This window comes from Canis lupus, chromosome 28 (genome assembly GCF_003254725.2).
Source record: "Canis lupus dingo isolate Sandy chromosome 28, ASM325472v2, whole genome shotgun sequence".
NCBI classification, from domain to species: Eukaryota; Metazoa; Chordata; class Mammalia; order Carnivora; family Canidae; genus Canis; species Canis lupus.
In genome coordinates, this window is record NC_064270.1 from 41,184,955 (window position 1) to 41,200,427 (window position 15,473).

At 58.4% G+C, this 15,473-nt stretch overlaps 2 protein-coding genes across 2 annotated transcripts in view; one reads left to right on the forward strand and one right to left on the reverse strand.

The window, feature by feature from the left end:
- CALY (calcyon neuron specific vesicular protein) overlaps positions 1–15,473 on the reverse strand; it is a 150,280-nt gene that overhangs the window by 78,447 nt on the left and 56,360 nt on the right. The window lies entirely within an intron of this gene.
- On the forward strand, positions 12,212–13,314 carry LOC112672615 (olfactory receptor 287-like). Its single transcript, XM_025467773.3, has one exon. The coding sequence runs from the start codon at positions 12,212–12,214 to the stop codon at positions 13,145–13,147; it is 936 nt and encodes a 311-aa protein (XP_025323558.1). The 3' UTR covers positions 13,148–13,314.

Below are 15,473 nucleotides of genomic sequence, written 5' to 3' on the forward strand. Positions count from 1 at the left end.
GACCATCTTTTCATATGCTTTTCTTCCATCTGTGTATCTTCTTTGGTCAGGTTTTAAAGGTTTTTTGTTCTTTGAGGGAGGAGAGAGAGAGAGAGAGAGAGAGAGAGAGAGAGCCTTAAGCAGGCTCCAAGTCCAGCACGGAGCCTGACACTGGACTTGACCCCAAGACCTTGAGGTCATGACCCGAGCCAATATCAAGAGTTGGACGCTTAGCCAACTGAGCCACCCAGGTTCCCCGTAAATAAAGGCCTTAATTTTAACAAATTTTCAGAAATTAAAAAATTCCCTTTTACGATTTGTCTTCTTGCTCAATAATAATAGCTAACATTTGTCGAGGGCTGGACTATAAGCCAGGCATTGTAAACGGTATCTGTGATGCATTCTCATTTTATTTCTGCAACCATCTGGTGAGGTAAATAGGGTTATCATCCCTAATTTTAGAGATGGAACTGAGGCCATCCACCCATGGTGACACAGGGGCTAGGCAGTGAATGGGAATTAGAATCAGCTTTTCTGATTCCAGAGTCCGAGCTCTTACCCACTACATGAGACTGTCTCCTTTGTAGACCTGCTTTCATACAGATGCCTCATCAATCCACTTGCCAGTGGGTATGCCCTCTGGGCTATACCCGAGATGTTCTAAGAAATGGAAATTGATAAAGCATTCTCCCTGTGTCTTAAAGTGTAGAATGAAGTTAATAAATAATGATTGTTGTCAATTAAAAATGTTTTCTTTGGGGATCCCTGGGTGGCTCAGCAGTTTATTTATTTATTTATTTATTTTTTTTATTTTTTGGCTCAGCAGTTTAGCGCCGTCTTCGGCCCAGGGCGTGATCCTGGAGTCCCGGGATGGAGTCCTACGTCGGGCTCCCTGCGTGGAGCCTGCTTCTCCCTCTGCCTGTGTCCCTACCTCTCTCTCTATCTATCTCTCTCTGTGTCTCTCATGAATAAGGAAATAAAATCTTTTAAAAAAATAAAAGTTTTTTCTTTTTTGATTCACATTCTTTAAAAAAATTTTTTAAAAAATACACATTCTTTTTTAAGGACATTCTTGACTACTCTGGGGTTAGAATAGTTGCATCTATACCTTCATGGAAATGTTTTAAGATTTCCTTGTTTGTGGCATCTTTTTCTTTTTCATTTTTTTTTTCCTGAAGTGAAATTCACACAGCATAACATGAACTACTGAGAACGTGCGGTCCAGCAGGATTTGGTGATGTTGTGCCACTGTTGTCTCTGTCTGACTTCAGCATGTTCTCATCACCCCCAGAGGAAGCTCTGTGCCCCATTCCTCCTTCCTCCTGCTCCGGCCTGGCTGTCACCAATTTGCTTTGTATCCTAGATATTTCATATAAGTGGAATCATACAGTATGTAGCGTTTTGTGTCTGGCATCTTTCCTTTAGCTCTGTTTTCCAAGTTTGTTCGCGTTGTAGCATGGACCAGTACTTCACTCCTTTTTATGACTGGATAATATTCCATGGCAAGTATTTTTTTTTTTAAGATTTTATTTATTTATTCATAAGAGACACACAGAGAGAGGCAGAGACACAGGCAGAGGGAGAAGCAGGCTCCCTGCAGGGAGCCGGATGTGGGACTCGATCCCAGAACCCTGGGATCACGCCCTGGGCTGAAGGCGGCGCTAAACCACTGAGCCACCTGGGCTGCCCCCTTTGCCCATTTTTAAGTTAAATTGTTTGTCTTTTAGGTTTTGAGTTGTAAGAGGGTTTTTTTTTTAATGTATTCTGGATACTAGACCCTTATTGGACATAGATTTGTAAATATTTCACCCCGTTTTGTGAGTTATCATTTCAATTTCTTGAGAGTATTCTCTGATGCACAAAAGTTTTAAATTTTTATGAACTCCAGTTGCTCTTGGTGTCATATGTAAGAGTCCTTTTGCAAACTCAAGGTCATAAAGATTTACTCATATTTTCTTCAATGAGTTTTATAGTTTTAACTAATATATTTTCATCATTGATCCTTTTTGAGTTAATTTTGATATATGGTGTGAGGTAGGGTTCCAACCTCATTCTTCTGCAGGTAGATGTTCAGTTGTGCCAGCCCTTTTGTTGGCGAGGCTATTCTTTCCCTATGGAATGGTCTTGATACTTTTGTCAAAAATTGGTTGATCGTAGATGTGTGGGGTTATTTTTTATCTCTTGAATCTATTCCATTGGTCTGTGTGTCTATCCTTATGCCAGTACCACACTCTTGATTACTATAGCTTTGTAGTAAGTTTTGAAATTAAGAGTTGTAAGTCCTACAATTTTTTTTTTCAAGATTGCTGGGGCTATTCTGGACAATTGCTAATCCATTTGATTTGGGAATCAGTTTTCTCAATTTTGGAAAAAAAAAAAGAAAAAGGATATTGCTATTCTTTAAAAAATTATTTATTTAAATTCAATTTAGTTAACATATACTGTATTATTAGTTTCAGGAGTAGAATTTAGTGATTCATCAGTTGCATATAACACCCGGTGCTTATCCCATCAAGTGCCCTCTTAATGTCCATCACCCAGTTACCCCATCCCCCCACCTCCCCTCCAGCAACCCTCAGTTTGTTTCCTAGAGTTGAGTCTCCTCCAGTTTGTCTCCCTCTTTAATTTCATCTTATCTTATTTTTCCTTCCCTTCCCTATGTTCATCTGTTTTGTTTCTTAAATTCCATATATGAGTGAAATCAGATGGTATTTGTTTTTCTCTGATTGACTCATTTCACTTAGCATAATGCCTTCTAGTTCCATCCATGTCATTGAAAATGGCAAGATTTTTTCTTTTTGATAACTGGATAATATTTCATCGTATGTATGTATACCATGTCTTCTTTATCCATTCATCTGTCGATGGACATCTGGGCTCCTCCCAGTTTGGCTATTGTGGACATGGCTGCTGTGAACACGGGGGTGCAGGTGCCCCTGTGAATCATTGTATCCTTTGGGTAAATACCCAGTAGTGCAATTGCTGGGATGTAGGGTAGCTCTATTTTTAACTTCATAAGGAACCTTCATACTGTTTTCCAGAGTGGCTGCACCAAATTGCATTCCTACCAACAGCGTAAGACAGTGCCCCTCTCTCTGCATCCTCACCTGCCGTTTCTTGGGTTGTTAATTTTAGACATTCTGACAGGTGTGAGGTGGGATCTCATTGTGGTTTTGGTTCATATTTCCCTGATATTGAGCAATGTTGGACATTTTTTCATGTGTCTGTTGTCCACTTATATGTCTTCTTTGGAGAAATGCCTTGTCATATCTTCTGCCCATTTCTTGACTGGATTTTTTTTGGTGGGTGTTGAGTTTGATAAGTTCTTTATAGATTTTGGATACTAGCCCTTTATCCGATAAGACATTTGCATATATCTTCTCCCATTCCATAGGTTGCCATTAAGTTTTGTTGATTGTTTCCTTTGCTGTGCAAAAGCCTTTTATCTTGATGAAGTTCCAAAACCAGACCAAGACCCCACCAAAAAGGAGAATTACAGACCAATATCCCAGATGAACACGGATGCAAAAATTCTCAGCAAGATACTAGCCAATAGGATCCAATAGTACATTAAGAGGATTATTCACCATGACCAAGTGGGATTTATCCCCGGGATGCAAGGCTGGTTCAACACTCGTAAAACAATCAACGTGATAGATCACATCAATAAGAGAAAAAACAAGAACCATAGGATCCTCTCAATAGATACAGAGAAAGCATTTGACAAAATACAGCATCCATTCCTGATCAAAACTCTTCAGAGTGTCAGGATAGAGGGAACATTCCTCAGCATCTTAAAAGCCATCTATGAAAAGCCCACAGCAAATATCCTTCTCAATGGGGAAGCACTGGGAGCCTTTCCCCTAAGATCAGGGAGCAAGACAGGGATGTCCACTCTCACCACTGCTAGTCAACATAGTACTAGAAGTCCCAGCCTCAGCAATCAGGCAACTAAAAGAAATAAAAGGCATTCAAATGGGCAAAGAAGAAGTCAAACTTCCACTCTTCACAGATAACATGATACTCTATATTTAAAACCCAAAAGACTCCAGGATAAAATTGCTAGAGCTGATATGGGAATTCAACAAAGTGGCAGGATACAAAATCAATACACAGAAATCAGTTACATTTCTATACACTAATGAGACAGAAACAAGAGAGATGAAGGCATCTATCCCATTTACACCAAAAACCACAACATAGCTAGGAATAAACCTAACCAAAGAGGTAAAGGATCTGTACTCTGAAAATTACAGAACACTTATGAAGGAGATTGAAGAAGACACAAGGTGATGGAAAAACATTCCATGCTCATGGGTTGGAAGAACAAATATTGTGAAAATGTCTATGTTACAGGGCAATCTACACAGTCGATGCAACCCCTATCAAAATACCACCAACATTTTTCACAGAGCTGGGACAAACAATCCTAAAATTTATATGGAAGCAGACAAGACCCCAAATAGCCAAAGGAATGTTGAAAAAGAAAACCAATGCCAGGGGCATCACAATTGTGGACATCAAGCTGTGTTAGGAAGCTGTGATCATCAAGATTGTGTGGTCCTGGCACAAAAAACAGACACAGCGATCAATGGAACAGAATAGGGAACCCAGACGTGGACCCCCAACTCTGTGGTCAACTCATCTTTGACAAAGCAGAAAAGACTCTCCCCTGGAAGGACAGTCTCTTCAACAAATGGTGCTGGGAAGACTGGGCAGCCACATGCAGGAGAATGAAACTGGACCATTTCCTCACACCACACACAAAGATAGACTCAAAATGGGTAAAAGACCTAAACGTGATAAAAGAATCAGTCAAAATCCTAGAGGAGAACACAGGCAGCAACCTTTGGCTACAGACTTTGTCCTCAGCAGCTCCTTGCTAGACACGTCTCCAAGGGCGAGGGAAACAAAAGCGAAAATGAACTACTGGGACTTAACAATCTGTCATTGTTATTCTGATAGGGATTGCATTGAGTCTGTAGGTCACTTTGGGTGGCATTGGCAAGATCAACACTCTTGAGTCATCTGCTCCACGAATATGGGTTGTCTTTCTATGTATTCACATTTATTTATTTATTCTAGAGAAAGAGAGAGAGCATACAAGAGGAGGGGCAGAGGGAGAGGGAGAGAGAAACCCAAGCAGACTCTGTGCTGAGAGTGGAGCCCTGTGTGGGCCTTGATCCCACGACCCTGAGGTCACAACCTGAGCTGAAACCAAAACTCTGTTGCTTAACCAACTGCGCCGCCTGGGCACCCCCGTATTTGGGTCTTCATTAATTTCTTGTCACAATGGTGCAGCGGTTTAGCGCTGCCTTCAGCCCGGGGTGTGATCCTGGAGACCCGGGATCGAGTCCCCCGTCAGGCTCCCTGCATGGAGCCTGCTTCTCCCTCTGCCTGTGTCTCTGCCTCTCTCTCTCTCTCTATGTGTGTCTTTCATGAATAAATAAATAAAATCTTAAAAAAAAAAGTCTTCCATCTTTCCTAAAAAAATTTGCATCTGGAGTTGATTACTGTGCCTGGTTTGATGCTCGCAGGCATATTTGTCTCAGGTCACCTTCCAGCGCTGAGCGGGGTCTCTTCCCCGGGCATCTGCTGCGCCCACTGTCATGCGTCACAGTTGGCTGCTCCCCAGAGCCTGTTTCAGAGACCGTGCTCTGAGCGTGTCCTTCAGGAGTGGACGCCCCTGCACCAGGCAGACCTTTGTCACCAAGTGTGATCAGTTTTGTTTTTAACATATTGTGGTTGACGAAGAGGGGGACCTCCTCCTGCCGGCCGCAGGGCACTCCTGTCCCCACCTCTGCCCGGGTCTCCCAGCCATCGCTCTGCCAACCGCGCAGCGTCTCGGGATCTTGGTGCAGGCGGTGGGAGGTCTCAGGTGAGGTTCACGCTCTCTGAGGTTCTCGGGCAAGAGGTGCGGAGAAGGTGGGCTGGGCCTGAGGGGCTTTGGTCGGACCAGGCTCAGCAGCTGCGGGGGGAGCTTTGTTTGGGGCTCCCTGGTGTGAGGTCCCGGGAGGCCAGTGCGCTCTGGGCTTCCCCGGGCAGGGCCAGTGCTGTGTGGATCCTGAGGGTGGGGCCGGGAGGCGTCTGCGTGGTGCTGGTCAGAGGGCTGCCAGCACCCTGGACGGTGTCCCCCCCCCCGGCCCACGGGGCTCCCTGGCACGGGGCCGCTGGGTCTGGGAAGCTCCGACCCTCCGGGGTGTGCGCTCTGCAGCCTCCTGTCGCTCACCAGCACTCACGTGTCTGACGCCGAGACGCCCAAGTACAGACGTGGAAACCCAGACACACAGACACGTACACAAGCACGCACGGGCCGGACCCAGGCACGGTCATGGAAGGACGATGTCAGCAGCTCATGCAGACAGGCCTGCACCGGTTCATGATAAACCACTTCACTTAAAAAGAGTTTTCCCGTAGGACGCCTGCGTGGCCCAGGGGTCACGTGTCTGACTTGATTTGGGCTCAGGTCGTGATGTCAGGGCTGTGACATCCAGCCCTATGTCGGGTCCCGCGCGGAGCCTGCTTGGGAGTCTCTCCCTGTGCTCCTGCCGTGCTCGCTCTGTCTCCAGAAAAAACCCCCAAAAAGCAAAAAACCGCAAGGATTTCCTGTAACAAACTAACATGCTGAACCACACGCGCACACACACATACTCATCTAAGTCACGTTTGTCCAAACGGGATTAATGCCAGTCACGCTGGTGACCGACGTGCCCCCGAGCGGTGACCTCGGAACGGTGGGTCACAAGCAGCGCACAGAGCGTGAGCAGTGGGGGTGCGTGTTTTCCCTGTTTCGCCTCCTTCAGGGAATCTCAAGGATTATCCACTTAGAGCCGGCGGTGGCGTAGCAACCGTGGTGTTTCCGGCATCTTATTAGCAGCGATTCTCCTGTTTTGTCTACTCTTGGGCATTTTTTAAAAAAAAATCTTACTTATGTATTCATGAGATGCAGAGAGAGGAGAGACCCAGGCAGAGGGAGAAGCAGGCTCCCTGCAGGGACCCGACGGGGGCTCGATCCCGGGACCTGGGGTCACGCCATTCAGGCTGGTTCCTGTGGTCCCCGCACCTGCACTTGGCAGCTGCATGTTTGCACTTGGTGCACGTGACCGGTTGCCCGCGTCCCTGCTCTGTGGTGTCTGGGGGCCCTCTGGACGCGCACCCACCTTCCGGGAAGGGACTGCGGATTTGCCGGTGAGAGCAAAGGGGTGCGGGCTTCTGCTCAACTCTGAGGACGTCACAACTGGGAGGAGATACTGTGTGCAGAGCTTCCGAGGGCAGCAGGGGGTGTCATTGTTTTGTCCCCCAAATCCGTCTTCATGGCCTCCCCAGGGGACATTTACAACCACCCCAGAGCGGCCCTGTTGGTGGCCAGACAACCGGTGGCCCAGCACCCGTGGGATCCAGGAGCCGGTCGTGATGTGGCGGGTGGGGTGGAGGCAGGTCGGGGTGCAGGAGCTGGGGGGCTGCCCCTGGGCTGCAGGGGAGGGCTGGGTGCCGTGAGCACCTCCACGAGGAGAGGGGAGGCTCGCAGGGGTGACTCCAGGCTGGGCGGCTGCGGGGCTACAGGCCCACAAAGAGTGCGTTGATCACCTTAAACAATAAAACCAACAGTCGCGGAGGACCTGGGACCGTAAGCCGCCCACTGGGGTTTTTGCACGACTGCCGAAGGACAGGTCACTCTCATCACAACTCGGCCGTCGTTCAATCATGGCTGCTTTGTCTCCGACGGTTCCTTTCACGTGTCCGGACACGAAACTTCTTTCCGAGCTGTCAACGCCTCCGGCAACGGCCGGGGTCTCGGGCGCCCACGGGTCCCCAGGAGACCCGCCAGGCCGGCCTCCCCACAGGCCCGGTGGGGCTTTCTGTGCCCCGCGGGGAAGCACGGCCCTCCCCGCACACGGGCGTGTCACTCCCTGGGCCGGTGCGCTGTGTCCGCGGCATGGCTGCTGGGGCAGGGCCGTCAGCCGACCCAGGGGGTGCCGGTCCTGGGGGGTCCTCGGAGTGGGGCCCGGGGCAGGCGGTCAGTCGGAGGAGGTGTGGCCGTGGGGGGGGTCAGGGCCGCGGGGGGTGGGGGTGGGGACAGCCTAGCAGACAGACTGCCCGGGGCGAAGCTGCTCCTGCTCACACCCTGCCCAGCGCGCGGCATCGGGGCCAAGCTGCTAACCCGCCCTGAGGTCACAGGTGTGTGTTGCTCTCAGTCGCCCACGGAGTTTGTGGAACCGCCTCAGGGGCCCCAGCAAACTCCCCACTGGGCCCGGGGCCGCGGGTGGGGCCTGCTGCACTCGCAGTCGAGCTCACACTCGCACTCGCAGGGCCAGGGACGCTCAGCCACCCGCCTGCTGCAGGGCGTGAAGGAAGCTCGAGTGGGCGGCCCCTCCGTCTCGCCTGCAGGCCCCTCCTGACCCTGTGCCACCCCGGCGGGCGACCGGCGCCCTTGGAAGTCCGCGTCTGCTGTGCTGGTCACAGCCCCCGCCCTCCGGGCCTCCGGGTCTCGGTGTCAGGACGGGCCCGTTTCATGCCGCCGCCGGGTTCGCATCCTGTGAGGGCGTCCTCATGGCCCCCGATGGCTCGTCCTCGCCGCGACCCCCGCAGAGCAAACGGAGGAGAGTGTGGCCCCTCGTGGAGAAGGCAGTCAAGGGGGGCCGGGGAGGGGCTCTCCAGGCGTAGGCCCCTGGGCCTCGTCACCTCTCAGGGTCCTGTCGCGGGGGGTGGGGGGATCACAGATTTCCTCTCTGGTTGGGACCTTGTTGGAAATAGGAAAAAAGTCGCTGGTGACGGCAGGTCGGTAACAGCCCAGCTGTCCCCGCGGGCTCGCGCGTGGGGGAGGCTCAGCTGATGGCGACCTCACGGCCACTACGGGCTCTCCGGTCCGTCGACAGCACCGTAATAATGACACGAGACGCGGGCGCTGACAAGGGTCCGGATGCGGCGGGCGCTCCGCCCTCCCGGCCCCGCGCAGTCCCGGCCTTGGCGCCAGCTGATGAGGCAACGCGGCTGCCTCCAGGGAGCCCCTCCGCCAACTTTTAACGAGCTCCCAATTAGGGGAGCCCAGACACCTGTGTGGCAGTGCCCGCGGTGGCCCCGAGTCCCCGGGGCAGTGTGACACGCCATGCCAGGGCAGGTTGGCGGGGTCAGTGGGCCCATGTCCCTGGGGCCTCGTCAGGCCCCGCCCCGGCTGGTGCTGGTGAGGGCAGCAGGCTGAGGCTCGGGGGAGCACGCTCCCCCCACCGCCCGGGGTGCCCGCCCTGATCCCGGGCCCGAGTGACTGCAGGCAGCCGGATGCAGCCCCGAGCGCGCCCCCCGGGGTGCGGCCCAGCCACAGGCCTTTGCTCCAGGCCACCTTGCTGACAGCAGCCCTTCCCCCCGTGTCATAGTTTCCTCCCGGCCTCGCGGGGCAGCGGGTGTGGGGACACCGGGGAGGCTGCCTGGCAGCAAACAGCCCCAGCTTGGCTCTTGCTGAGGCAGCTCTTTCCAGAAGCTCCGTGGGGGCAGGGAGTGGGGCAGCCGCCCTTTGCTTATCAGCCTGCAGCCAACTCCCTGTTTACAGAGGGGGAAACTGAGGCACAGCTTACAGACGGGGAACCAGGCACAGAGCACCTGCCATGAGTACCCTGGTGTGTAGTGCACGGCTGGGTCATGCCCCGGGGCGCCGGGGGCCACCAGTGTTCCCGTAGCGTGGGCGCTCCGTGTAGACAGGCCAGGGTACGCCGCTGGGCCCAGGGGAGAGGCTTGAGCTGCGGGTGAGAAACGGGCGCCAGGCAAAGCCCAGGGACCTCGCCGGCCCCTAGGGCCCCGCGGCAGCTGCGTGATTATCGGGAGGGTCCTTACAGGCCTGAGCCCGGGGGAGGCCGGGGGAGGGCAGAAGTAATCCGGTGTTGGAGGGCTGCCCTCTGCTCTCCCCACTAGCGGGCAGGTGGGGGCTCCAGGGAGGGGGTCCCCTTGCCGCCCGCCTCAGATGCGTGTGCAGCCCGGACCTGTGCGCCTGAGCATGGTGGCAGGTGGGAGCTGACGGTCACCTGGGCCTTGGGGGGCGTCCCCGTCGGAGGAGAAGCCGGGAGGGGGACACTGCAGCCTCAGCTGGGGGTGAGGGCGGCTCGGCACGGGCACCTCGGGCCTCGTCCCGGAGGCAGGGGCGCTGGGGCTCTGGCCAGTGTGAATGAGCAGAGTCGGGGTCCCCGGGCAGCGCCATCCTGCAGGCTCGGGACCCACGATGGGCTGGGGGCCGCCCCCGGGGGTGCTGTTGGGGGACCAGGCCATTTCTTGGGCGGCCAGAGCTGCCTCCCGGCCCCGCCCTGGACTGAGCCGGGCTGCGTGGGGCCGCTCTCGAGTCCCCCGCTCTGTTCCTCCTCGCTGCGTGTCAGGAGGTCGGCGGTGGACAGCAAGGGGCCCCCACTGGCAAGTCAGAGGGTCTGTGGGCCCCAGGCAGCGCTCCCCGCCCGACAGTCCCTGGGCCTTCCCACGCTCACCCTCCTTCGGGGGCTCCTGGAACTGCTCAGACCTCGGGTGAGTGACCCCGACCGTGCTGAGCCCCCCAAGCTGACCTGGGCAGGTGGGTTCCCCAGCCCTGTCGTCCCTCACGAGGGGTGTCCCTGAGTCGGACTCGTGAGGGACCCCGTGTGAGATGCGCACGCTTCCGGGGCCTGGCGCTCCTCCACGGTGGCCTTGGCCTGCTGTCCTCGCTCGGGGACGTGGGAGGAACGGCCACTTGGGCCTGCAGAACCGGGGTGCCCTGGCTGGCAGGATGAGCCGACGCCTCCTGTCCACGCGGGCACCCTCAGCAGCGAAGACGGTTCCTAGCTGAGGCCCGACCTGGCGTCGAGGCAGAGGAAGCAGCCCCGGTTCCCGCGTCAGGACCCAGCGCCCCGGTCGAGCGCGAGGCTGGCCGGCCTGCCCTCCGGGGCCTGCGGTGCCCAGGGCTTGGGTCGCCCCTCTGAGTCCTGGGGGCGGCACTGAGAGGCACTCCAGCCCCCCGAAATGGAGTCATGGGGGCCCTGCCGGAAAGACGGCTTCTTCCAGGACAGGACCCGCCGGGCGCCCCGCTGGGCCTGGGGACAGGCGACCTGGGGTTTGGCCTTCGCGGGACCTCGCTGCCCGAGCTGCTGAGCGTGGGCTGCTGCTGGGGGGGCTTTGCTGATGCGCCGTGGGGGGATGCAGCGGGGGACCCCCGGCCCACCCGGAGCCAGGGGGAGTGTTCCAGGGCCGGTCGGTAGCGGGTGTGCACACATGTGTGAGCCCAGGCCCGTGGGTGTGCCTGCCCACCCTCTAGGTGCGTGGTATGTGCACCTGCTCCTGGGGGGGGAGTGACTGGGTGGGGAGGCAGGTGCTTGCACGGGGGAGGAGGGTGCCTGTGGGAGAGGGGGACGCCTGATGGGGGGGAGGGGGACGGGCGCCTGCGTGCCGGCTCCCAGAGTGCGCCCAGCCTCCGCCGCCTGGGAACCCTTGCCCGCCGCTCTCCTGCTCGCAGCCGGCTCTGCCCCCCTCGATGCTCACCAGGGCTGCCCGCGGGGTGGGGGCCCTGGCCCTTGTGCAGAGGCGTCGGGCACCCCGGGAGGCAGCTCAGCTCCCAAAGAGCCCCCCGACAGGTGCCACAGCCCCGCGCCCTCCCCTGCAGGCACCACCCTCAGGCACCCCCCCTTCCAGCAAGTGCCCCCCAAGTGCCCCCCCAGCATCCAGCCAGGAGGGGGCGCTCGTGAGGCAGCTGCAATTTCACACTTGGGGCCTCGGCCCGGTAGTGGGGGTGACAGCCCCAGGGGAGGGGAGCGGGGCCCCTGGGCGACCTCGGACGGTTGTGTTGGGTGTGGCCGGGGTGGGGGCTACTGGGCACAGGTAAGGATGTCTCACCAGGAATCAATCTGCTTTATTGGATGCAAATGCTAAAAATTGGGCCACACATAATTTCATTTGTGAAAACTTGACAATTCGTGTCCTTTCCCAGGCTTCTTGAGTCTAGAGTGAGGACCCCCAGGTGAGAAGGGTCTGGAACGAGGCGCTGTCCCCCCAGGTGGGAAGCCCTGATAACCTGGGTCCAGTGTCCTTGTGAGCAGTGTCCCTGCGGAGGGGAGGCCCGTGGCCCCGTCGCCCCCACGGGGACCCAGGTCTGGCCGCAGTCCTGGGACCATAGACGAGGTGAGTAGACCCCAAAGAGAAGGGACCGGCCCGGCCCCGGCTCTCACCTCTGGGCTCGGGGTGGGCGGTCCCTGGCCCCGGCGGGAGGGTCCCTGTCCCCACGGTGCCCATGGCCTGGGGCCGCAGCCAGAACCAGTCTGCGCAGGAGCCCTTCATCCTGCTGGGCTTCCCGGGGCCGCTGGGGCTGCACGTGGGGCTCTTCGTCCTCTTCCTGCTCATGTACGTGCTGGCGGTGGCAGGCAACCTGGCCATCATCGGCCTGGTCGGGGCGCACCCGCGCCTCCGGACGCCCATGTACTTCTTCCTCTGCCACCTGGCCTTCCTGGAGGTCTGGTTCACCACGGCCTGCGTGCCCAAGGCCCTGGCCACGCTCGCCTCCCGCCGCGGAGCCATCTCCCCGGCCGGCTGCGCGGCGCAGATGTACTTCGTGTTCTCGCTGGGCTGCACGGAGTACTTCCTGCTGGCCGCGATGGCCTACGACCGCTACCTGGCCATCTGCCGGCCGCTGCGCTATGGCAGCGTCATGACGCCCGGCCTGTGCGCCCGCCTGGCGCTCGGCTGCTGGCTGTGCGGCTTCTCAGCCATCGCCGTGCCCGCCGCCCTCATCGCCCGCCTCTCCTTCTGCGGCGCCCGCGTCATCAACCACTTCTTCTGCGACATCGCGCCCTGGATCGCGCTGTCCTGCAGCGACACGCGCGTGGTGGAGCTGGCGTCCTTCGGCATCGCCTTCTGCGTCATCCTGGGCTCCTGCTCCGTCACGCTGCTCTCCTACGCCTGCATCATCGCCACCGTCGTCAGGATCCCGGCCGGCGAGGGGCGGTGCAGGGCCTTCTCCACCTGCTCCTCCCACCTCACTGTGGTCCTCGTCTGGTATGGCTCCACCATCTTCCTGCACGTGAGGACGTCGGCGGAGAGCTCGCTGGACCTCACCAAGGCCGTCACCGTGCTCAACACCGCTGTGACCCCGGTGCTGAACCCCTTCATTTACACCCTGAGGAACAGGGAGGTCAGGGAGGCCCTGTGGGGCTGGGTGCAGGGCAAGTGAGCCCCCGGCCCTGGCCCACCGGCCCTTGGAGTGGGCCTCACCAAGTACCGCACCGTTCCCCTGCACCCCGATGTCACGGTGCCGCCAGGGGCTCCCGGGGGCGGGGGGCGGGGGCTGTGGGCTGGAGCTCCCACCCCATCTTGGCCTCACGGAGTTTCCACCACTCTCAGCCCCGGAGTCCCAAACGCAGGTTCTGGAACAGAAAGGGGGACACGGGCCCCCGACGAGCCCTCCACGCATGAGCACATACCCGCTGCCCCCCGCGGCCTGGGGCCGGGCGCTGATGGTTCGACACCTTGGTCTCCTGAGTCTTCCCTCCCAGGGGGGCCGTGACCACCAAGGAGGCGACCCAGAGAAATGCATGTGCAGAGCTTGCAAGGAGGCGTGCAGACGTTGAGGCCACAGGAGTCCGTGCGTGGTTTGCCCAGAGCTCGGCCCGCGGGGCTCACCTTGTCCTGGGCCCGCAGTGCGGGGTCCGCACGCTCCGGAACCCCCGTGAGAGGCCCCGACAGCCCTCACGGCGCCGGGTCCCTGGCGGGTGGCGTGGACCTGGGCCACAGGCTGACTGAGCGGCTGCGTCATGTTCGACGGAGACGGGCGCGTGCGCTCTCGGGGCCCAAGGTCGGCGGCAGCAAGGGCTCGGCACGTGCCGGTGTTGGCGCTGGCCCCACATGCGGCAGGGACGGTCGTCCCCCTTGTCCACCTCGCATGGGGCCGATGGTCGCCACCCGGGGGTGCTTCGGCCGCCTCCCGCTGGGCTTGGGGTCCCGGGGCCGCACCCAGAGCCTGCCCTCTGGCGTGGACTCCGGGTCGCCTGCGGCCCGCAGTGCTCGTGCCGTCTGTGCTTCTGTGAAGTCATTTTCCAGATGTCGAGTCAAACTGCGTCCTCGTGGGATCTGCTGGCGTCCTGGCCGGAGGAAGAGGACCCTGGGAGGTGCTCCCCGTCCTCCCGAGAGTCAGCGGAGCTCGCGGCAGGCCGGCTCTTGGTCATGCCTGGGGAGAGGCCGGCCTGGGCTCCCGTAAGGACGCCGCTGTGGCCCCGGCCCGGACAGGCTGGCTGACCCCCCGGGCCGCGCACAACGTCCCCACAGACGGGGACTCTCCAGCCCCGCGGCCTCGCCGGCTCCCCACACCTTCCGTGTCGACGCGTCTCCTCGGAGCCTGAGGCCTGAGCTGGGAGACCCCAAGGGGTACCCGTGGGGGATCCCAGGCAGCCTCCTCCCCTGCAGGCCCCCCACCCTGTGCCCGCCACCCGGAGGCTCCTCTGCTCCGGGAGGTGGAAGCTGGCCCTCGCTCATCTCCCGCGTCCCCGGGGCCCAGGTTAGGACCTCACAGTGCAGGTGCAGGGCCCTGGGTGTGGCCGCGGCCCGAGCTCATGGCTGCGTGGACCCCGCTGCCCCGGCCGCTGCCAGGTGCTCCTTGTCCCTGCTCCCGTCACAGGTCTCCGGGGTGAAGGGCCCCGAGCAGGGGGCGGCCTCTGCACAAACAACCCTTCCGCCCTGGGTGCATTTGCTTCTGCGAATCCAGCCGGTGGGGCGGGTCCCAGCGGACCCCGATCCCCTCTGCTGGGCATCCGGCCTCCAGGCCACGCGCACTGGGGCTCCCAGGTCCCCCTGCTGTTCCCAAGGCCACGCGGGGATGCCTCTCCTTACAGCTCGGAGCCGCTGGGGTTCTCAGCGTCCCGGACTTGCCTCCGTGAGAAAGCGGCGATTCCCCGGTGTTCCTCCTCAGGCTTAGGAATTGGGTAGTTTTTAAAGGCTCAGAAAGAGTGCTATCTTTTTTTTTTTAATTTTTAAAAAGTTCTAAAATTTTTATTCTATTTAAAATCAGTTAATTAACACGTAATGTCAGTCTCGGAGGCAGAGGTCAGGGACCCGTGGGTCTCCCGGGGCTCCCGGCACTCACCCCATCTCCCCGCCCCTCCCCAGGCCCCCCCCCCCCCCCCCGCCCCCTGCAGCCCCCAGCTTGTTTCCTGTGCTTAAGAGTCTCTCTGGTTGGTCTTGTTTCATCGCCCCCCTCCCCGCGCCCCTGTTTCTCATGTGCCCCGTGAGCGAGGCCCCGGGCTCACTCTGCAGCTTCCCTTCCAGCTCCGTGCATGTCGCTGCAAATGTCGAGACCCGTCCTTCCTGCTGGCGCGGGGCAGCCCACTGACTTGGGGACCCGTCTCCTCGCTCCACCATCCCGGGGGCACCGCTCCTCCTGCCGTCGGGCTCCTGCGGGCGCTGCTGCTGTGAGCATGGGGGGGGTGTCCCGGTGTTTGGCTGCACCTGTATCCTTGGGGTGAATCCCCCGCGGTGCCGTCGCTGGGTCGCAGGGCAGCTCTTGA

Bases quoted from the DNA above. Each gene is read 5' to 3' on its own strand.
- LOC112672615 (XM_025467773.3), top strand. From the start codon at position 12,212: ATGGCCTGGGGCCGCAGCCAGAACCAGTCTGCGCAGGAGCCCTTCATC.